Source organism: Bombina bombina, chromosome 4 (genome assembly GCF_027579735.1).
Source record: "Bombina bombina isolate aBomBom1 chromosome 4, aBomBom1.pri, whole genome shotgun sequence".
Classification (NCBI taxonomy): Eukaryota; Metazoa; Chordata; class Amphibia; order Anura; family Bombinatoridae; genus Bombina; species Bombina bombina.
The window spans coordinates 653,864,219-653,888,360 of NC_069502.1; the positions used below are offsets into that span (position 1 = coordinate 653,864,219).

The window sequence follows — 24,142 nt, forward strand, 5'->3', positions numbered from 1 at the left end:
TACGATTTGAACTTTTCCTACTGAGAACTTGAAAAACATGTATTGTGAGCCAAAAAAACAGGAAAGACTGGAATCAATCATTTGTATCTGTCCCTAATTGTCCACAGCAGAAGAGATTAGATAAGGGAAACCTAGGTTTCAGCATTACAGCACCCATTACTTACAGAAACTCAGGGGGATTGGAAAGCCCACAATTTACATAGTTACATTATAGCAACAACAAAAATGGAGAAACTAAATAATAAAAACATATTGCACAGTGTTTTTATTATAAACAAACATTACAACCTCAGTGTTTTATGTCCCTTTAACAGTTATGCACCAAGACAGACAAATAGATAGGATGGATTTATCCCCATAATTTGCTGTTCTTTATATGCAAATCGGAAATATAAAACAAGCTATTTTATTCTATTTGTTCACCTGTAAATATAGATAATTAAATCACAGCAGGCATGAAGGGATAATATTCTTACCTTTTCAACATGTATGTCATTTAGTAGTAAACTCTGATGTTTTAAATCGGGCAAAAAGCTGCCAATTTCCTCCTCCTCGTCATCATAACTATAACTGCAGGTGCTCTGCCGTCGTTTTGCCTCTTCTACTGTGATGATCTAGGAAAGAGATATGTGCAGTCAGCACAGCGGAATGCGCCCAAAACAACTTTATTGGTTTGTTAACATGTATGCTAGATAAATATATTACTCTACAAATGCTAAACTAAATACAGGATTTTGCTGGTCAGTGATAGTTTGAAGAACCAGCATAATAATTATTATTTGGGGTTGTTAATATAGACTGTTATCCTGTTACCAAAACAAAACATTAACTTTCCCTGAGGCCATGTAAAGATGCAGAAAGGATTCACCTCCAGTCTTAGGTAACCCTGCTACACAGGAACTAAAGTTAAAATAAATAAAAGATAAAAGATTTTTTTACCAGTGTCCCTGATTTTTCAAAACTCACCCTAAAAAAAATGATATCCCTGAATGTGTCCACTTGGTGTAAGATTTTAGAAGCAACTTTTAATTTATAAAAGAAAAATGCTTTAGGAATTTAAACATCAAATAACAAAATAAGATATGCAGAACAGCTCCAGCGACTTTCCCAGAGGACACTGAGATAAGTGTAAACTCGCTTTTTTAATGTGTACATAATAAAAGGTGTTTATCTAGGATCTTCACCACTTTCTGTTTTTTAAAGTCTGCTTATGTTATCTTACAATTTATTTATAACTGTCTCTAACTGGCCACAGTAGCAGAGATAAGGTCACATGCTTTTAAATGAAGGGAAACCTGGCTTACCACATAGTATAAAATTCTCAGGCTCAGCTCTGTTTTGGATACATTATTATATCTTGCATTTATTTAATGTTTACTGTCCCTTTATTTAGTCCTGAAATGCCCTAAAGGGATAGAAAGGCCATTGCCCTAGTATTCAAACACCAACCCTTTTTTTCAGAGAGTCAGCACTTGCTTGTTTGACACAAATGATGTCTTCAGAAGCAATACACACCACTGTCACCTCTCTGAACAAGCATGGTGTTTGAATAGTGATGCACGGGCCCTCACAGGATATGTGCGTATGCCACATACAAAAATAAATAACTTTTACTAGAAGAAATTTTGCTAATTAAAGTATATTGCAAAAATGCTTCTATTTCAAATTGAGATGTATCCGTGTACATTTCAGTTTGGACTTTTCTGCCCCTTTAATGTTAAACTTTAACTTCTTGTGTAACAAAAGAGTCAGCGCTAGATAACCACGGATATGTATTAAATGATGTGTATACCAAATATATTAAAAAATATAAACGGATATAATACAGAATGGCAGATAATAGTTAAGAACAATATTTAATAACTATGTATCAATAAAATGTGGTTTAATAAAATACGCAATCTTCACATACAATATATGAAAATATCGGGACGTCTTCCCATAAAAGTGAAAAAAAGTTTAAAAATATACGAATTCACGTCCCGATATTTTCATATATTGTATGTGAAGATTGCGTATTTTATTAAACCACATTTTATTGATATATAGTTATTAAATATTGTTCTTAACTATTATCTGCCATTCTGTATTATATCTGTTTATATTTTTTATTATATTTTGTAATATATTTGGCATACACATCATTTAATACATATCCGTGCTTATCTAGCGCTGTCACTTTTTTGTTACACATGCACATTTCTGTTATTTCCAGAGGGGATTAACTGAATCATAGCTGGATATTTCTACCTTCAGGGCTCTAACCCAGACAATATTACACAACTTTAACTGTAGGGTGTTCAGTTTTTTTGTTTTTTACAATGAAATATGTTTTTCTCCCTAAGCCAAACCTTCTAATGTATTACAATTATATAGAATAAATAACTAAGAAATGCTCATGTTGGAGAAAACAAATATTTAAACACTCATATAAAAATTTACAATAATTATGTGAAAAAAATGAGTTACAAAAATGATGCTTTTGCAACACACGCAGAACTGTTATTCAATTAAGGAGGAATTAGTCAAGCAACAGCAATCAATTAAATGCAAAGTGCATTAAATCCATTAAAATAAATAAGCAAGCATCCACATTTTGGCTGAAAGAGTTTGCTTTGATAAAGTTACCTGCACATAAGGTTCCTGGTCCCTTTTTGCAATGTACAGAATTTGGAGGTTTAGTGAGTTCTGATTACTCTTTGTTTTCATGATTGCAGCTCATTTCCTCTCTCTCACAGCCATGTGCGCCTTTTTATACGTTCAGCCTACAGTTTCCATTATGTGAGGGTGATGCTAGCTACAGAGAGTTTCACTTTCTCTCTACAGAAATTAGTTTCTTTTCCCTTGCTGGAGGAGGGATCTGCAAGATTCAGCTCGTCTGTACCTTTCACTCTCTGGCATTACACATTTCTACATGTAAGATACACAAAATATCCCACTGGCAAATTTAGCTTTACACATCGAATTCCCCAGAACAAATAATTAGTACTACACATGTGTGTGTAAAACAAGAATTTATTTAAAAAATAAAGAGAAGTCCAACTAATTCTAGAAGATTGGCGCTCTCTTCTATTCGTAGGATACCGTTACTCAGCCTAGAAACATGTAAAGCATTCTTAGAACAATAAAATATGACATTATAAGTGTTTGTCATACAGGAAAAATGAATGCACTTAAAGGGACAGTCTACATCAGAATTTGTATTGTTTTAAAAGGTAGATAATCCCTTTATTACCCATTCCCCAGTTTTGCATAACCAACACTGTTATATTAATACACTTTTAACCTCTGTGATTATCTTGTATCTAAGCCTCTGCAAACTGCCCCTTTATTTCAGTTCTTTTAACAGACTTGCAGTTTAGCCAATCAGTGCCTAATCCCAGATAACTTCACGTGCTTGAGCACAGTGTTATCTATATGAAACACATGAACTAACACCCTCTAGTGGTGAAAAACAGTTAAAATGCATTCTGAAAAGAGGTGGCCTTCAAGGTCTAAGAAATTAGCATATGAGCCTACCTAGGTTTAGCTTTCAACTAAGATTACCAAAGGAACAAAGCAAAATTGATGATAAAAGTAAATTGGAAAATTGTTTAAAATTACATGCCCTATCTGAATCATGAAAGTTTATTTTGGACTAGACTGTCCCTTTAAAAGGAGCATTCTAATTGAATTTGAGTGCATTTCAAATTGGACTAGGAGCGTATATATGCTAGCAAAAAAATAAATAAATGAATAAATAAATCTTTTTAGCAAAACTTAGCACTGTTTTAAAGGGATAGTCTAGTCAAAATTAAACTTTCATGATTCAGATAGGGCATGCCATTTTAAACAACTTTCCAATTTACTTTTACCATCAAATTTGCTTTGTTCTCTTGGCATTCTTTTTTGAAAGCTAAACCTAGGTAGGCTCACAATGATTTCTAAACTGTTGAAAACCGCCTCTTATGTCAATGCTTTTGGACAGTTTTTGACAGTTATACAGCGCTAGTTATTGTGTATTATATAGATAACATTGTGCTCACTCCCGTGGAGATACTTAGGAGTCAGCACTGATTGGCTAAAATGCAAGTCTGTCAAAAGAACTAAGATAAGGAGGCAGTCTGCAGAGGCTTAGATACATGGTAATCACAGAGGTAAAAAGTATATTAATATAACTGTGTTGGTTGTGCAAAACTGGGGAATGGGTAATAAAGGTATCATCTATCTTTTTAAACAATACAATTTTTCAAGCAGACTATGCCTTCAATGATAGTTTTTACTATGAATGCAGCCTGAAAAACATGTACTCGCATGCACTCAGGTTCCTCTCTCGCGTCTGCCAAGGGTGACTGTGGAATACATTGCATATCTGATTAATTAGGGCCTTTTTTCATGTTAGTTTTCACACTAATTGTTGCTTTCCTGTTTGCTCACCTACAGTATTTAATGGAAAAATGCATGAATTGTGCGTTTCCTGGAAATCTAAATGGGAGGATCAAACAATCAGTTAAAGGGGCAGTATACACAAATTTCCATATAACAGCATGTAATAGACACTACTATAAAGAAGAATATGCACAGATACTGATATAAAAATCCAGTATAAAAGTATTAAAAACTTACTTAGGAGCTTCCAATTTAGCACTGTTGATGAGGTTAGGCTGGGACACCCACTGAAAAGGGCTGAAAAAGCAAAACTCCCCCCTCCCCTGCATATGAAAAGACCCATGATACAAACAAGAGCTAGGAGGAAGCATCAGTAGACATCAGTATACATCTAAAACTTTGGGTCTTAGTTAGGAGTCTGAAAATCAGCACAATGTTATTTAAAAATAAGCAAAACTATACATTGTTACAAAAGCACTTCCAGATTGGCTTTATAAATGGGTCATCTACAAAATATATATGCAAAGAAAAATCTAGTGTACAATGTCCGTTGAAAAGGAACATTCCAGCCAAAATTGGAATCCACATGGATGCATTTTAGTTTTGAATAGAAGCATTTTGTAATATACATCTATTAGCTAAAATGCTTCTAATAAAAGCTATAGCTGTTTCAAAAGTATATTTAAGTATGCACCATGCACCAGCATTTTAAACACAGCACTTGCTCAGAGAGCCTAAGGTGCTTGTACCATGTGGTGATGACTCATTTTGTTAATTGCTGACATGATACAAGTCCCACTGGAGCTCTGAGCAGCTGCAGTATTTAAAATGCTGGTTCACTAAGAATATCTAGCTATGTTTCAAGTGCAGAGAAAAATGTTAACACTAAAACAGTACTAACTCTTAATAGAAGCATTTTCGCCAATACATGTATATTGCAAATATGTTTCTATTCAAAAATGTAATTCAGATATATGCATTATAATTTTGACTGGAATGTCCCTTTTAAACTGCTCTTAAAGTTTTTTTTTTACTTTCTATTTTCCTTAAACAAAAAAAGGAAATTTATGCTTACCTGATAAATTAATTTCTTCTATGGTATGATGAGTCCACGGATTCATCCTTTACTTGTGGGATATTATCCTCCTGCTAACAGGAAGTGGCAAAGAGCACCACAGCAGAGCTGTCTATATAGCTCCTCCCTTAGCTCCACCCCCTAGTCATTCGACCAAAGGTACAGGAAGAAAAAGGAGAAACTACAAGGTGCAGAGGTGACTGAAGTTTAAAATCAAAAAATATAATCTGTCTTAAAATGACAGGGCGGACCGTGGACTCGTCGTACCATAGAAGAAATTAATTTATCAGGTAAGCATAAATTTACTTTTCTTCTATAAGGTACGACGAGTCCACGGATTCATCCTTTACTTGTGGGATACAATACCAAAGCTACAGGACACGGATGAACGGGATGGACAAGACAGATGGTTAAACAGAAGGTACCACTGCTTGAAGAACTTTTCTCCCAAAAATAGCCTCCGAAGAAGCAAAAGTATCAAATTTGGAAAATTTGGAAAAGGTATGAAGCGAAGACCAAGTCGCAGCCTTACAAATCTGTTCAACAGAAGCATCATTTTTAAAAGCCCATGTGGAAGCCACCGCTCTAGTAGAGTGAGCTGTAATCCTTTCAGGAGGCTGCTGTCCAGCAGTCTTGTATGCCAAACAGATGATGCTTTTCAGCCAAAAAGAAAGAGAGGTAGCCGTAGCTTTTTGACCTCTACGCTTTCCAGAATAGACAACAAACAAAGAAGATGTTTGACGGAAATCTTTGGTTGCTTGCAAGTAAAACTTCAAAGCACGAACCACGTCCAAGTTGTGCAACAGACGCTTCTTCTTCGAGGAAGGATTAGGACACAGAGAAGGAACAGCAATTTCCTGATTGACAACCTTAGGAAGGAATCCAGGTTTGGAACGCAAAACCACCTTATCAGCATGGAAAACAAGATAAGGCGAGTCGCATTGCAATGCAGATAGTTCAGAAACTCTTTGAGCCAAACAGATAGCCACTAAAAACAGAACTTTCCAAGATAGAAGCTTAATATCTATGGAATGCATAGGTTCAAACGGAACCCCTTGAAGAACTTTAAGAACTAAATTCAAACTCCATGGCGGAGCAACAGGTTTAAACACAGGCTTGATTCTAACTAAAGCCTGACAGAACGACTGAACGTCTAGAACATCTGCCAGACGCTTGTGCAGTAGAATTGATAAAGCAGATATCTGTCCCTTTAAGGAACTTGCTGATAGCCCCTTCTCCAATCCTTCTTGTAGAAAGGGCAAAATCCTAGGAATCCTGATCTTACTCCATGAGTAGCCTTTGGATTCGCACCAATAAAGATATTTACGCCATATCTTATGATAAATTTTCCTAGTGACAGGCTTTCGAGCCTGAATCAAGGTATCTATGACCGACTCAGAGAAACTCTGCTTGGATAAAATCAAGCGTTCAATCTCCAAGCAATCAGCCGCAGAGAAACTAGATTTGGATGCTGGAACGGACCTTGAATCAGAAGGTCCTGTCTCAGTGGCAGAGTCCATGATGGAAGAGATGACATGTCCACCAGGTCTGCATACCAAGTCCTGCGTGGCCACGCAGGTGCTATCAAAATCACAGAGGCTCTCTCCTGTTTGATTCTGGCAATCAAATGAGGAAGGAGAGGAAATGGTGGAAACACATAAGCCAGGTTGAACGACCAGGGTACTGCTAGAGCATCTATCAGTACTGCCTGAGGATCCCTTGGCCTGGACCCGTAACAAGGAAATTTGGCGTTCTGATGAGACGCCATCAGATCCAATTCTGGTGTGCCCCATTGCTGAATCAATTGTGCAAACACCTCCGGATGGAGTTCCCACTCCCCCGGATGAAAAGTCTGACGACTTAGAAAATCCGCTTCCCAGTTCTTCACTCCTGGGATATAGATTGCTGATAGATGGCAAGAGTAAGTCTCTGCCCATCAAATTATTTTGGTAACCTCTATCATCGCTAGAGAACTCTTTGTTCCCCCTTGATGATTGATATCTGCTACAGTCGTGATATTGTCCAACTGGAATCTTATGAATCTGGCCGAAGCCAGCTGAGGCCACGCCTGAAGTGCATTGAATATCGCTCTCAGTTCTAGAATATTTATCGGGAGGAGAGTCTCCTCCTGAGTCCACAAACCCTGTGCTTTCAGGGAATTCCAGACTGCACCCCAGCCCAAAAGGCTGGCGTCCGTTGTCACTATGACCCAAGCTGGCCTGCGGAAACACATTCCCTGGGACAGATGATCCTGTGACAACCACCAAAGAAGAGAGTCTCTGGTCTCTTGATCCAGATTTATCTGAGGAGATAAATCTGCATAATCCCCATTCCACTGATTGAGCATGCATAGTTGCAGTGGTCTGAGATGCAAGCGAGCAAACGGAACTATGTCCATTGCCGCTACCATTAGACCGATTACCTCCATACACTGAGCCACTGACGGCCGAGGAATGGAATGAAGAGCACGGCAGAAAAATTTTCATGTCCACCGAATCTATCAGAGTTCCCAGGAATGGAACTCTTGTGAGAGGGATAAGTGAACTCTTTTTTACGTTCACCTTCCACCCGTGAGATCTTAGAAAAGCCAACACGATGTCCGTGTGAGATTTGGCTAGTTGGCAAGTCGACATCTGAATTAAGATATCGTCCAGATAAGGCGCACTGCTATGCCCCGCGGCCTTAGAACCGCCAGAAGGGACCCTAGCACCTTTGTGAAAATTCTGGGAGCTGTGGCCAACCCGAAGGGAAGAGCCACAAACTGGTAATGCTTGTCCAGAAAGGCGAACCTGAGGAACTGGTGATGATCTTTGTGGATAGGGATGTGTAGATACGCATCCTTTAAGTCCACGGTGGTCATATATTGACCCTCCTGGATCATTGGTAAAATAGTCCGAATGGTCTCCATCTTGAAGGATGGGACTCTGAGGAATTTGTTTAGGATCTTGAGATCTAAAATTGGTCTGAAGGTTCCCTCTTTTTTGGGAACCACAAACAGATTGGAGTAGAACCCCTGCCCCTGTTCTGTTTCCGGAACTGAGCAAATCACTCCCATGGTATATAGGTCTCTACACAGCGTAAGAACGCATCTCTTTTTGTCTGGTTTACAGACAATTGAGAAAGATGGAATCTCCCCCTTGGAGGAGAATCTTTGAAATCTAGAAGATACCCCTGGGTTACGATTTCTAAAGCCCAGGAGTCCTGAACGTCTCTTGCCCAAGCCTGAGCAAAGAGAGAAAGTCTGCCCCCTACTAGATCCGGTCCCGGATCGGGGGCTACCCCTTCATGCTGTCTTGGTGGCAGCAGCGGGCTTCTTGGCCTGTTTACCTTTGTTCCAAGTCTGGTTAGGTCTTCAGACTGACTTGGATTGAGCAAAATTCCCCTCTTGCTTTGCAGCAGGGGAAGAGGTAGAGGGACCACCTTTGAAGTTTCAAAAGGAACAAAAATTATTTTGTTTGGTCCTCATCTTGTTAGTCTTATCCTGAGGAAGGGCATGGCCTTTCCCTCCAGTGATGTCTGAAAGGATCTCTTTCAGTTCAGGCCCGAATAGGGTCTTACCCTTGAAAAGGATGGCTAAAAGCTTAGATTTTGATGACACATCAGCAGACCAGGACTTAAGCCATAACGCTCTACACGCTAAAATGGCAAAACCTGAATTATTTGCCGCTGATTTAGCCAGTTGAAAAGCTGCATCTGTAATGAAAGAATTAGCTAGCTTGAGAGCCCTAATTCTATCCAGAATATCATCTAATGGGGTATCAACCTGAAGAGCCTCCTCCAGAGCCTCGAACCAAAAAGCAGCTGCAGTAGTTACAGGAACAATGCACGCTATAGGTTGGAGAAGAAAACCCTGATGAACAAATATTTTCTTTAGGAGACCCTCTAATTTTTTATCCATAGGATCTTTGAAAGCACAACTGTCCTCAATAGGTATAGTTGTACGCTTAGCCAGGGTAGAAATAGCTCCCTCCACCTTAGGGACCATCTGCCACGAGTCCTGCATGGTGTCTGATATGGGAAACATTTTCTTAAAAGTAGGAGGGGGAGCAAACGGAATACCTGGTCTATCCCACTCCTTAGTAACAATGTCCGAAATCCTCTTAGGGACCGGAAAAACATCAGTGTAGACAGGAACCTCTAGAAATCTGTCCATTTTACACAATTTCTCTGGAACTACAATAGGGTCACAATCATCCAGAGTCGCTAAAACCTCCCTGAGCAACAAGCAGAGGTGTTCTAGTTTAAATTTAAAAGCCGTCATATCTGAGTCTGTCTGAGGGAACATCTTTCCTGAATCAGAAATCTCTCCCTCAGACAGCAAATCCCTCACCCCCAACTCAGAACATTGTGAGGGTACATCGGATATGGCTAATAAAGTGTCAGAGGGCTCAGCATTTGTTCTCACACCAGACCTACTGCGCTTCCCCTGCAACCCAGACAGCTTAGATAAAACCTCTGTGAGGGTAGTATTCATAACTGCGGCCATATCTTGCAGGGTGAAAGAATTAGACGCACTAGAAGTACTTGGCGTCGCTTGTGCGGGCGTTAATGGTTGTGACACTTGGGGAGAATTAGATGGCATAACCTGATTCCCTTCTGACTGAGAATCATCCTGCGACATACTTTTAGTAGCTAAAATATGTTCTTTGCAATTTATTGACCTTTCAGTGCATGAGGGACACATTCTAAGTGGGGGTTCCACAATGGCTTCTAAACATATTGAACAATGACTTTCCTCAATGTCAGACATGTTGAACAGGCTAGTAATGACTACAAACAAGCATGAAAACACTTTATTTAGTGAAATAAAATAACAATCTTAAAAAACGGTACTTCGCCTTTAAGAGAAAAAAAGCATACATGTTCTGCAAAACTGCTTTAAAATGCACCAAATTTTTCAAATTTTTGATAGCAGACTCAATATGTGTAGTTAAGTTTGCCCCACAAGGAAATTTAACATTTAACCCCTTATTGTGCAAACCGGATTGAAATAAGGCTTAAATCCGTAAAAACACCCCCCCCAGCACCTTGCCACAGCCCTGCTGTGGCGCCTACCTGCCCTCAGGGATTGTAAATATGGGGTTAAAGCTTCGATTTGGCCCAAAACATCCACAAGGGCCCTCAGGAGTTGGAGCTTGCTGCTTGCAGAGTGAAAACAACTGTGCATCTGAGGTGCGAAAATAGGCTCGATGTCTCTACAGCCTCAAAGAACCACACCAGAGCGGTTTTAAACTAGCCATGTGGGTTCTGAGACCCAAAAGATAAGCCAAGTGTACCCTCAATAAAGTTTATGGAGTTAACTGTCTTTGGACATAGATCCATACAAAGTCTTACTAGTACTACATGCAGCTCTGATGCAAGGACAAACAAAACATTAACCCCTTCATGGCAGAATTATAGTGTTCACATCGGAACAAAGTTCCAATGTAAACACTATTTGCAAAAATGAAATCATGCGATCGTTGATGAGATCGCATAATTTTAAGGCTGGGATCTGATCATAGGGGACTGCCTAAGCTGCTAGTCACCCCCCCAGGCCAATCATTGCCTCAAAGGCGAACGCTTGAAACAAATAAAGGAGCTTTTAGCACTCAATGTCTCTACAGCCTCAAAGAACCACACCAGAGCGGTTTTAAACTAGCCATGTGGGTTCTGAGACCCAAAAGATAAGCCAAGTGTACCCTCAATAAAGTTGCCCAAAAAACGTTATTGCCCACAAAACGTTAACAGCACTCCCAGTTCATAAAACGTTTGCCCACAAACATTCAAAACTCAGTGTCAACCATTTTTTTATTAGCCCCTTATGCAAGCTTAGTAATGCCTTTCTATAGCTCTTAGGATTACTGCTTACCCTTACCCTCATGGGGATACTGTCAGCCTTTCTGAAATACACAGTCTCTCCAGAAAAAATGACTGAACATACCTCACTGCTGTATAGCATGAAAACGTTCCTCACATTGAAGTTTCTTGTACCCCTCAGCCTCTGTGGGAACAGCACTGGATCTTAGTTACAAATGCTAAGATCATCATCCTCCAGGCAGAAGTCTTCATCCATCTGCTGCCTGAGAGTAAATAGTGCACACCGGTACCATTTAAAACAAAAAACTCTTGCTTGAAGAAATTAAAAACTAATATTTTATCACCTCTTTCACTTTACCCTTCCTAGTACTTAGAGTAGGCAAAGAGAATGAATGGGGGTGGAGCTAAGGGAGGAGCTATATAGACAGCTCTGCTGTGGTGCTCTTTGCCACTTCCTGTTAGCAGGAGGATAATATCCCACAAGTAAAGGATTAATCCGTGGACTTGTCGTACCTTATAGAAGAAAAATTGTCATTATCAATTCAAACTTCATTATACAATTAATCCACAGGAAACAAAAACAGAATTTATGTTTACCTGATAAATTACTTTCTCCAACGGTGTGTCCGGTCCACGGCGTCATCCTTACTTGTGGGATATTCTCCTCCCCAACAGGAAATGGCAAAGAGCCCAGCAAAGCTGGTCACATGATCCCTCCTAGGCTCCTCCTACCCCAGTCATTCGACCGACGTTAAGGAGGAATATTTGCATAGGAGAAACCATATGGTACCGTGGTGACTGTAGTTAAAGAAAATAAATTATCAGACCTGATTAAAAAAAAACCAGGGCGGGCCGTGGACCGGACACACCGTTGGAGAAAGTAATTTATCAGGTAAACATAAATTCTGTTTTCTCCAACATAGGTGTGTCCGGTCCACGGCGTCATCCTTACTTGTGGGAACCAATACCAAAGCTTTAGGACACGGATGAAGGGAGGGAGCAAATCAGGTCACCTAAATGGAAGGCACCACGGCTTGCAAAACCTTTCTCCCAAAAATAGCCTCAGAAGAAGCAAAAGTATCAAACTTGTAAAATTTGGTAAAAGTGTGCAGTGAAGACCAAGTCGCTGCCCTACATATCTGATCAACAGAAGCCTCGTTCTTGAAGGCCCATGTGGAAGCCACAGCCCTAGTGGAATGAGCTGTGATTCTTTCGGGAGGCTGCCGTCCGGCAGTCTCGTAAGCCAATCTGATGATGCTTTTAATCCAAAAAGAGAGAGAGGTAGAAGTTGCTTTTTGACCTCTCCTTTTACCAGAATAAACAACAAACAAGGAAGATGTTTGTCTAAAATCCTTTGTAGCATCTAAATAGAATTTTAGAGCGCGAACAACATCCAAATTGTGCAACAAACGTTCCTTCTTTGAAACTGGTTTCGGACACAGAGAAGGTACGATAATCTCCTGGTTAATGTTTTTGTTAGAAACAACTTTTGGAAGAAAACCAGGTTTAGTACGTAAAACCACCTTATCTGCATGGAACACCAGATAAGGAGGAGAACACTGCAGAGCAGATAATTCTGAAACTCTTCTAGCAGAAGAGATTGCAACTAAAAACAAAACTTTCCAAGATAATAACTTAATATCAACGGAATGTAAGGGTTCAAACGGAACCCCCTGAAGAACTGAAAGAACTAAATTGAGACTCCAAGGAGGAGTCAAAGGTTTGTAAACAGGCTTAATTCTAACCAGAGCCTGAACAAAGGCTTGAACATCTGGCACAGCTGCCAGCTTTTTGTGAAGTAACACAGACAAGGCAGAAATCTGTCCCTTCAGGGAACTTGCAGATAATCCTTTTTCCAATCCTTCTTGAAGGAAGGATAGAATCTTAGGAATCTTAACCTTGTCCCAAGGGAATCCTTTAGAAACACACCAACAGATATATTTTTTCCAAATTTTGTGGTAAATCTTTCTAGTTACAGGCTTTCTGGCCTGAACAAGAGTATCGATAACAGAATCTGAGAACCCTCGCTTCGATAAGATCAAGCGTTCAATCTCCAAGCAGTCAGCTGGAGTGAAACCAGGTTCGGATGTACGAACGGACCCTGAACAAGAAGGTCTCGTCTCAAAGGTAGCTTCCAAGGTGGAGCCGATGACATATTCACCAGATCTGCATACCAAGTCCTGCGTGGCCACGCAGGAGCTATCAAGATCACCGACGCCCTCTCCTGATTGATCCTGGCTACCAGCCTGGGGATGAGAGGGAACGGCGGGAACACATAAGCTAGTTTGAAGGTCCAAGGTGCTACTAGTGCATCCACTAGAGCCGCCTTGGGATCCCTGGATCTGGACCCGTAGCAAGGAACTTTGAAGTTCTGACGAGAGGCCATCAGATCCATGTCTGGAATGCCCCACAGCTGAGTGACTTGGGCAAAGATTTCCGGATGGAGTTCCCACTCCCCCGGATGCAATGTCTGACGACTCAGAAAATCCGCTTCCCAATTTTCCACTCCTGGGATGTGGATAGCGGACAGGTGGCAGGAGTGAGACTCCGCCCATAGAATGATTTTGGTCACTTCTTCCATCGCTAGGGAACTCCTTGTTCCCCCCTGATGGTTGATGTACGCAACAGTTGTCATGTTGTCTGATTGAAACCGTATGAACTTGGCCCTCGCTAGCTGAGGCCAAGCCTTGAGAGCATTGAATATCGCTCTCAGTTCCAGAATATTTATCGGTAGAAGAGATTCTTCCCGAGACCAAAGACCCTGAGCTTTCAGGGATCCCCAGACCGCGCCCCAGCCCATCAGACTGGCGTCGGTCGTGACAATGACCCACTCTGGTCTGCGGAATGTCATCCCTTGTGACAGGTTGTCCAGGGACAGCCACCAACGGAGTGAGTCTCTGGTCCTCTGATTTACTTGTATCTTCGGAGACAAGTCTGTATAATCCCCATTCCACTGACTGAGCATGCACAGTTGTAATGGTCTTAGATGAATGCGCGCAAAAGGAACTATGTCCATAGCCGCTACCATCAACCCGATCACTTCCATGCACTGAGCTATGGAAGGAAGAGGAACGGAATGAAGTATCCGACAAGAGTCTAGAAGCTTTGTTTTTCTGGCCTCTGTCAGAAATATCCTCATTTCTAAGGAGTCTATTATTGTTCCCAAGAAGGGAACCCTTGTTGACGGAGATAGAGAACTCTTTTCCACGTTCACTTTCCATCCGTGAGATCTGAGAAAGGCCAGGACGATGTCCGTGTGAGCCTTTGCTTGAGGAAGGGACGACGCTTGAATCAGAATGTCGTCCAAGTAAGGTACTACAGCAATGCCCCTTGGTCTTAGCACAGCTAGAAGGGACCCTAGTACCTTTGTGAAAATCCTTGGAGCAGTGGCTAATCCGAAAGGAAGCGCCACGAACTGGTAATGCTTGTCCAGGAATGCGAACCTTAGGAACCGATGATGTTCCTTGTGGATAGGAATATGTAGATACGCATCCTTTAAATCCACCGTGGTCATGAATTGACCTTCCTGGATGGAAGGAAGAATAGTTCGAATGGTTTCCATCTTGAACGATGGAACCTTGAGAAACTTGTTTAAGATCTTGAGATCTAAGATTGGTCTGAACGTTCCCTCTTTTTTGGGAACTATGAACAGATTGGAGTAGAACCCCATCCCTTGTTCTCTTAATGGAACAGGATGAATCACTCCCATTTTTAACAGGTCTTCTACACAATGTAAGAATGCCTGTCTTTTTATGTGGTCTGAAGACAACTGAGACCTGTGGAACCTCCCCCTTGGGGGAAGTCCCTTGAATTCCAGAAGATAACCTTGGGAGACTATTTCTAGCGCCCAAGGATCCAGAACATCTCTTGCCCAAGCCTGAGCGAAGAGAGAGAGTCTGCCCCCCACCAGATCCGGTCCCGGATCGGGGGCCAACATTTCATGCAGTCTTGGTAGCAGTGGCAGGTTTCTTGGCCTGCTTTCCCTTGTTCCAGCCTTGCATTGGTCTCCAAGCTGGCTTGGCTTGAGAAGTATTACCCTCTTGCTTAGAGGACGTAGCACCTCGGGCTGGTCCGTTTCTACGAAAGGGACGAAAATTAGGTTTATTTTTTGCCTTGAAAGGCCGATCCTGAGGAAGGGCGTGGCCCTTACCCCCAGTGATATCAGAGATAATCTCTTTCAAGTCAGGGCCAAACAGCGTTTTCCCCTTGAAAGGAATGTTAAGTAGCTTGTTCTTGGAAGACACATCAGCCAACCAAGATTTCAACCAAAGCGCTCTGCGCGCCACAATAGCAAACCCAGAATTCTTAGCCGCTAACCTAGCCAATTGCAAAGTGGCGTCTAGGGTGAAAGAATTAGCCAATTTGAGAGCATTGATTCTGTCCATAATCTCCTCATAAGGAGGAGAATCACTATCGACCGCCTTTATCAGCTCATCGAACCAGAAACATGCGGCTGTAGCGACAGGGACAATGCATGCAATTGGTTGTAGAAGGTAACCCTGCTGAACAAACATCTTTTTAAGCAAACCTTCTAATTTTTTATCCATAGGATCTTTGAAAGCACAACTATCCTCTATGGGTATAGTGGTGCGTTTGTTTAAAGTGGAAACCGCTCCCTCGACCTTGGGGACTGTCTGCCATAAGTCCTTTCTGGGGTCGACCAAAGGAAACAATTTTTTAAATATGGGGGGAGGGACGAAAGGAATACCGGGCCTTTCCCATTCTTTATTAACAATGTCCGCCACCCGCTTGGGTATAGGAAAAGCTTCTGGGAGCCCCGGCACCTCTAGGAACTTGTCCATTTTACATAGCTTCTCTGGGATGACCAACTTGTCACAATCATCCAGAGTGGATAATACCTCCTTAAGCAGAATGCGGAGATGTTCCAACTTAAATTTAAATGCAATCACATCAGGTTCAGCCTGTTGAGAAATGTTCCCTGAATCAGTAATTTCTCCCTCAGACAAAACCTCCCTGGCCCCATCAGACTGGGTTAGGGGCCCTTCAGAGATATTAGTATCAGCGTTGCCATGCTCTTCAGTATCTAAAACAGAGCAGCCGCGCTTACGCTGACAAGTGTTCATTTGGGCTAAAATGTTTTTGACAGAATTATCCATTACAGCCGTTAATTGTTGCATAGTAAGGAGTATTGGCGCGCTAGATGTACTAGGGGCCTCCTGAGTGGGCAAGACTCGTGTAGACGAAGGAGGGAATGATGCAGTACCATGCTTACTCCCCTCACTTGAGGAATCATCTTGGGCATCATTGTCATTATCACATAAATCACATTTATTTAAATGAATAGGAATTCTGGCTTCCCCACATTCAGAACACAGTCTATCTGGTAGTTCAGACATGTTAAACAGGCATAAACTTGATAACAAAGCACAAAAACGTTTTAAAATAAAACCGTTACTGTCACTTTAAATTTTAAACTGAACACACTTTATTACTGCAATTGCGAAAAAACATGAAGGAATTGTACAAAATTCACCAAATTTTCACCACAGTGTCTTAAAGCCTTAAAAGTATTGCACACCAAATTTGGAAGCTTTAACCCTTAAAATAACGGAACCGGAGCCGTTTTAAACTTTAACCCCTTTACAGTCCCTGGTATCTGCTTTGCTGAGACCCAACCAAGCCCAAAGGGGAATACGATACCAAATGACGCCTTCAGAAAGTCTTTTCTAAGTATCAGAGCTCCTCACACATGCGACTGCATGCCATGCCTCTCAAAAACAAGTGCGCCACACCGGCGCGAAAATGAGGCTCTGCTTATGCTTTGGGAAAGCCCCTAAGGAATAAGGTGTCTAATACAGTGCCTGCCGATATTCTTATATCAAAATACCCAGATAAAATGATTCCTCAAGGCTAAATATGTGTTAATAATGAATCGATTTAGCCCAGAAAAGTCTACAGTCTTAATAAGCCCTTGTGAAGCCCTTATTTATGATCGTAATAAACATGGCTTACCGGATCCCATAGGGAAAATGACAGCTTCCAGCATTACATCGTCTTGTTAGAATGTGTCATACCTCAAGCAGCAAGAGACTGCATACTGTTCCCCCAACTGAAGTTAATAGCTCTCAACAGTCCTGTGTGGAACAGCCATGGATTTTAGTTACGGTTGCTAAAATCATTTTCCTCATACAAACAGAAATCTTCATCTCTTTTCTGTTTCTGAGTAAATAGTACATACCAGCACTATTTCAAAATAACAAACTCTTGATTGAATAATAAAAACTACAGTTAAACACTAAAAAACTCTAAGCCATCTCCGTGGAGATGTTGCCTGTACAACGGCAAAGAGAATGACTGGGGTAGGAGGAGCCTAGGAGGGATCATGTGACCAGCTTTGCTGGGCTCTTTGCCATTTCCTGTTGGGGAGGAGAATATCCCACAAGTAAGGATGACGCCGTGGACCGGACACACCTATGTTGGAGAAATCCCTGCATGTTATTAATAAAGCCTTTAACAAGGTGTGTTTTTTTAATCTCATACTGTTCAACTTTTTGGTGTGATGATTTTTTATTGACTAACTTGCTGGTGGCCCGGATACATAAACATATCAGTGTATCACATTACATCCACTCACTATTACCCTGCACAGCAACGCTATTTACCACATACCAACAGAACACTAGAATTCATTTTCAAATGTTTTCTTTGTAACTTTAAAAGAATGCTAAACAAAGCAAAGGTAAATTGTCACCTTCCAGATTAAAAATCCTAATTTAACCTACAACAGTGGAGAACAGGGCTTGACAATTCCAAATGCCTGTGCCGCCTTTAAACTCTGTCTGGTGCCTCCTGTGCCTAGAAGTCTCTCTTCCTTAGGAGTCGATTTATGAAGCTGCGGCGGACAGGGGCACACATAAGCGCCCCTGTCCGCCCCAACTCGCCTCTGGTAGGCTGAATTCCACTTCTGGAATTCAACATTGCACACAAGCGCTATTTTGCAATCGCCTTCAATCCCGCCCCTACCCGCGCACAGCCAATCATGAGCGGACGCGAGCTGTCAATTTCAGTGGTCGGATGAGAAGTCTAATTACCCCTGCTTCATAAATACGGACTGCACATTCTCTTGTGAGAACCTGCAGTCGTAGGCAGGCGAATGGGTTGATAAATAGGTCTAATAGTTCCTATCCCACAGCTGGATGTAGAAAACTTTCTGTCTCCTAAAATTGTGGGCTGGCTTCTATATTTTGAACAAACTTTCGAGGCCTTGTCTAGAATTACTAGACAAGAGTATTACTGAGAATAGTAAAGTATTAACTATTAGAGATAATTCAGTATCTATTGCAGAGATTCTGGTGTTATTTAGCAATTCACCAAGACACTGGGATTACGGTTTCTAATATTCCGCTAAAGTTGTACGATAAGATAAAAATTTAAATGCAACAAACAACCAAATGCATATATAGGCAATAATTCTAAGTGCTTATTACTATAAGATTGCATGTTACACAGAAGCAATGGTCAAAATTTGTTCCAGAATTTATGGAGTTAACTGTCTTTGGACATAGATCCATACAAAGTCTTACTAGTACTACATGCGGCTCTGATGCAAGGACAAACAAAACATTAACCTCTTCATGGCAGAATTATAGTGTTCACATCGGAACAAAGTTCCAATGTAAACACTATTTGCAAAAATGAAATCATGCGATCGTTGATGAGATCGCGTAATTTCAAGGCTGGGATCTGATCATAGGGGACTGCCTAAGCTGCTAGTCACCCCCCCCCATCATTGCCTCAAAGGCGAACGCTTGAAACAAATAAAGGAGCTTTTAGCATGAAGTATTTTATACTTCATGACTAAAGTCCCCTATATTTGTTCCAATGGTCAATCCTAGCATTTCACAAACACTAGGATTGACAATCACTTTAACCACAAAATGAAATCTCCCATAAAATATTTAATTAAGCATAGATGCAAAATAATTGTTTATGTTGCATGCTTTTTTGCAAATTGTCCTTTTTCCCCCTCCTCCCTGAGGGACTGGGGAACTGGAATGCCGGCTGCAGTTATCTGTGGGTTGTCTATGTCAACACTGCACACATTTCACCTTCACCAAAATGACAATACTACATCTGAGATAATTATCAGCCACTCACCTCCCAGCTTTTGGTTGATGGCTCACTGAAGAAGTTATCAATCATGTCTAGCTCATCTTTTTCTACCACAACAAAGCCTTGCTCCTTTGCATCTTTGCCATAGACTTCTGGTGACCACTGAACAAAAAATGTGTAAAGATGGTCCACCCTGCAGAAAAAAGCAAAGCAACTCATAAAACTCAGCGTTTACAATGAAATAAAAAATAATTATAATTATATATATATATATACACATTTATTTTGCTGTACAAATTATGAATATTTAATTAAAAGGACATAAAACCCAAACATTTTCTTTCAGTACCTGGTACTAGACTTAGCTTTGTGGTAAACTGATGAGGATAGGGGAATGGGATGGCGCAGGAAGATCAGGGACACTCGAGCTTTGTAAACCTCTGACACAATTGAAAAGCAAATTTGTCTCTGTATAAACATTTTTGCAACAATGTTAAATTAAACTCAAGTCTTCAGCCTACAGACCCAAAACATGTTTACAAGGAAGGTTATATTGTACTCACTCTTGTATGCTGTATGATACACCCATGGTACAAGGGAAAATGAATGCACATCAGGCAGCTGGAGGCAACACCTACTGTTACATGCAACCGCCTGAACTAAAAGGTGCTTAATGATTACATGTTTAGTTAAACTATAAAGAGATATAAAATATCATCTTTTCATATACTTATCTTTAACTAAAGAAAAAAATAGGTTAGCAGGAAAGCTGTCAGAAAATACTGCTGGAAGATTATTTGCCAGCAAACACAATATAACACCAAAGTTTTGAAATGTGTATTTCTTTTTTTTTTTTTTATAATATTTTTATTGAGAAAGGAAATCCATGAGGGGTACAGAAAAAAAAAAGCAAAGGGGAAGGACATTGGGGTGTATTTACATCTCAAATTCACATATTTAGAAGTTATAGAAATACATTTTACCTTCGAAGAAAGAGAGAAAAAACAAAACAAAAAAAGAAAAAAAAAAAAAATTTCCTTCTATGTTATATACAGCCCTTTAACCAAGGGCTTACTCACAAAAACTAAGTAAAGTCTCAGTCCTTCAAATCCCCTATCCTTCTTAACAACACCAAAACAATTAATTCCTCCCTGCAAGAACAACCTTTTATTATATGGTATGTAAACAGCAAAACAAGATGGGGGGAAAGAGAAAAAGAGAAAAAAAAAAAAAAAAAAAAAAAAAAGGGGGATATAAGTATAATATAGTATCCTCAGTCTTCTCCTATACCCAGCTCAGTATACCAAGGGTAGCTCATTTCTAAGTATGGCATTCATTACGTACTCTGTAGATCTAAGTGGATAGATAATTTTCTTTTGCATATCCAATGACTGTGAATATATCAATATCTCCCATTTCTTAAAGAATCTCTCAACTTCGTTACTTTTGTCTGGTTCTAATAAGCATTGCTCTATAGTCATTTGTTTCATGATCTGATTATTTACTTCAGATATAGCAGGCACTTTTTTCGAGATCCATGTTTTCAATAATAAGAACCTGGCCACCCCAATAGCTAATTCAATAAATTCCTTATTATTGATCTTTTCTTTTATATCTGGAGGGAATAGAAAAAATACTAAAGCTCGATGGATCTTAAACTCTTTTTTTAATATTCTTGATAGCCAAAAACTCATTTTATTCCAATATTGTCTAATTAATGTGCATTCCCAAAAGTAATGCACAATATCAGCCCCCCTGCTACCGCATTTAACACATTTATCTTGCGTTTTGCTATTCCATCTTGCCATGGCAGAAGGGGTAAGATATATTTGATTTATAATATTATTATTTACTTCTCTAAAGTTAGTAGAAATAAAGATCTTATTAGATCTCATGATACTATTTTGTATATATTCTTCATTACAGACTGTTAAGCCCTTCAAATGCCATTTCTTAACAATCAGTTGGAGATTTGAATTACCCTCCTGTCTTAATGATTCCCTGTACCATTTTTTTATTGAGAAATTCCCACCCTTACATAGATCCAAAAGATGAGTAAGTGGCGGCCAGCCCCATTCATTATTTTGATTCTGTAGTAATTTGTTAACAAGATCTCTTAATTGTAAATAAGCAAAAAAGTCTTTGCTAGGGAGGTCAAATTCACCTCTTAGCTCTTCAAATGTTTTAATCTGTGCTATAACTGAAGTAAAAATAATTATTTGACTGATATTGATTAAGCCCTTTCTTTTCCATCTATGGAATACTGCGGATTTTAAGGCTTCTGGAAACGGAGGGTAACCAGTTATTGTTAAAAACTTAGATACTGCAAAATTGACTCTTAATTTCTTGCAGAATTGTTGCCAAGCTTTTATAATGCTGAGATATGAAAACAGACGTTTGATTTTCTGAGGGATATCTTTAACTTGTGTGTGTAATAACGCTTTAGTTGTATAAGGTTTTACAATCTCTTCTTCTAATAATTTATCTGTGAAATATTCTTTATCTATCAGCCATTCAGCTGCTATTTTAACCAGGCATGCTAAGTTGTAATTCCTAATATCTGGTAATGCATAGCCCCCATATTCTTTGGAATATGATAGTGTTTTTAGAGAGATTTTTCTCCTTCCATTTCCCCACAGAAATTCTGTTATATTTTTATTAAACAGTGAGATATCGGCCTTCTTTAGAAGGAGGGGTAAATTCTGAAGTTTATAAAGGATCTTAGGGACAATAATCATTTTAATTAAACCAATCTTTCCAGATAGAGATAGTGGTAAATGTTTCCAGGCATTTAGCTGGAGATATATTTTCTGTAGAGTTGGAGTTAAATTTGAGTCATACCAACATTTTGGATTCTTATTAAGAATGATACCAAGATACAAGATTTGATCCACAACTTTAAATGGACTTTTATACGAATCCTTATAATTACTGAGCCATAAGAGTTCCGATTTATTAACATTTATTTTATAACCTGAGAAGGAGCTATATAGTTCTATCATTTCCATTAATTTTGGGATATTATACTTACTATTTCTTAAGAAGATCAGTATATCGTCCGCATATAATAAAATCTTTTCTTCTATATTTTTACATAAGACCCCTTGCAGCACCTGGCGGATTTTGATCGCTAGCGGCTCAATTGACAAATTAAATAAAAAGGGGGAAAGGGGGCAACCTTGTCTGGTACCTCTTTCCAATATTATTTCTGTAGAGACTAGCCCATTCACCGAGATTGTAGAAGCCGGATTGTTGTAAATGATTTTAATGAAATTTACGAATGGCCCTGAGAAACCAAATCTAAATAAAGAAGTAAAAAGATGATCCCACTGAACTGCATCAAAAGCTTTTTCAGCGTCTAGAGCTATTATAGCTGCGTCCTGGTTTAATTTATGAAGTTTCTCAGGTTGGTACGATAATTCTTTAAAGTATTCAATAATGAGACATGCCTTTCGAATATTAACTACAGAACTTCTACCATTCATGAAGCCCACCTGGTTAGGATGTATAATATTACCCATGATATTTTTTAATCTATCTGCTACTATAGTGGCCAGAATCTTATAATCCACATTAAGTAGAGAGATGGGCCTGTATGAGTCTACCCTTTGAAATGTGTATTTCTTATTCTGCACCATTAGAAAGTTAGAAGGACAAAAAAAAAGCATATTGAAATGCAATTTAGTGCATTTTAATTTAGAAAAAGAGCATTTTCCAACACAAATGAATTACTTAACAAGCTTATAGTAAATGGTATCACTGTCACTATTGAGAAAAATAAAATTTTAAGTTCTCAGCTAGGAACCTGCCAACCTGGGTTCGGGGGTGAGCAGGGAGCATCTGCTGCCCATAGTTCTCATCACACAAGCAAATAATTGTTCAGCCTTGCCCCCTGCTCTCATGCAATCAGTTGTGCAAGAGTAGGGCTTAGCAACCATCCTGGGCAATTTAGACCCAGCTTAATTTAACTTGCTACCTACGACTACAGTTTCCTAACTACAAAAGCCATGGCATGGCATGCATTCCTTAGCGATGATGCAAAGCGGGTCAAACTGAGGCAATGATCTCTAAGCAGGGACACCATTTGAATGCAGGTGCATGGGGCATATGTACACTATTTCCTTTTTTATACTTGTAATGAAATTCTCAGGAATAGTGTCTTGCTTGCAACCTTTTCGCAGTATCTCCATCACTATTTCATATACACTGTCTGGTGGGTCAGGAACACGGCTATATTCAGGGTGTTAAAGTGAAGGTAAACTTTGATGAATGATGGCCCTTTTTTTAAAAATACTATTAAAAAAAGTGGCACTTTCATTCATCAAAGTTTAGAAAGCAGCCGTTTTGTTTAAAAACTTACCTTTGTTCTTTTTCACAGCCAGAACAGCTTCCCCCACCCGGAGATCATCTCTTCACACAATTGCATGATATTTATTTGCTCGGTGGTTTATTTAGTTTCTCAAGATTATTTATATAAATCCATAGTTGCCAACATGTAAAAAAGATTTCCAAGGACACTTTGCAGCAGAGTAAGCAAGTGGGCTACTGAAGTATTGATCACTGTCATTTATATATTTTTGCGCTGTGTGTAGGAAGTGGTGTATGTTTAAAACTCATGTAAAATCATAAACTGCAGACAGACCACACAGAGTGCTAAAATATTAAGATTACTGTCAGACTAAATAATGTGAAGATGCAAAGAATAAATTATCTACATTAGTTGCCAAGTAATCCTCCATCTGTTACAACAAACCAGAACAGCCTCTAACCCTATGTGGAGGAGCTGTTTGTAAGGGTTTTTTTTTCTTCTGATTTGTGGCATTTTAA

The 24,142-nt window shown here is 39.7% G+C and overlaps 1 protein-coding gene across 2 annotated transcripts in view; it reads right to left on the reverse strand.

The window, feature by feature from the left end:
- NCOA7 (nuclear receptor coactivator 7) overlaps positions 1-24,142 on the reverse strand; it is a 431,441-nt gene that overhangs the window by 19,364 nt on the left and 387,935 nt on the right. The window contains exons 11-12 of one of the 2 annotated variants that reach the window (XM_053710717.1): positions 19,361-19,508; positions 477-614 (exon numbers count right to left, since the gene is read on the reverse strand). In XM_053710717.1, the coding sequence (XP_053566692.1) occupies positions 477-614; positions 19,361-19,508 (286 nt within the window). Of the gene's footprint in view, positions 1-476; positions 615-2,628; positions 3,221-19,360; positions 19,509-24,142 lie in introns of those variants that run through there. The other variant, XM_053710718.1, reaches the window with a different exon arrangement.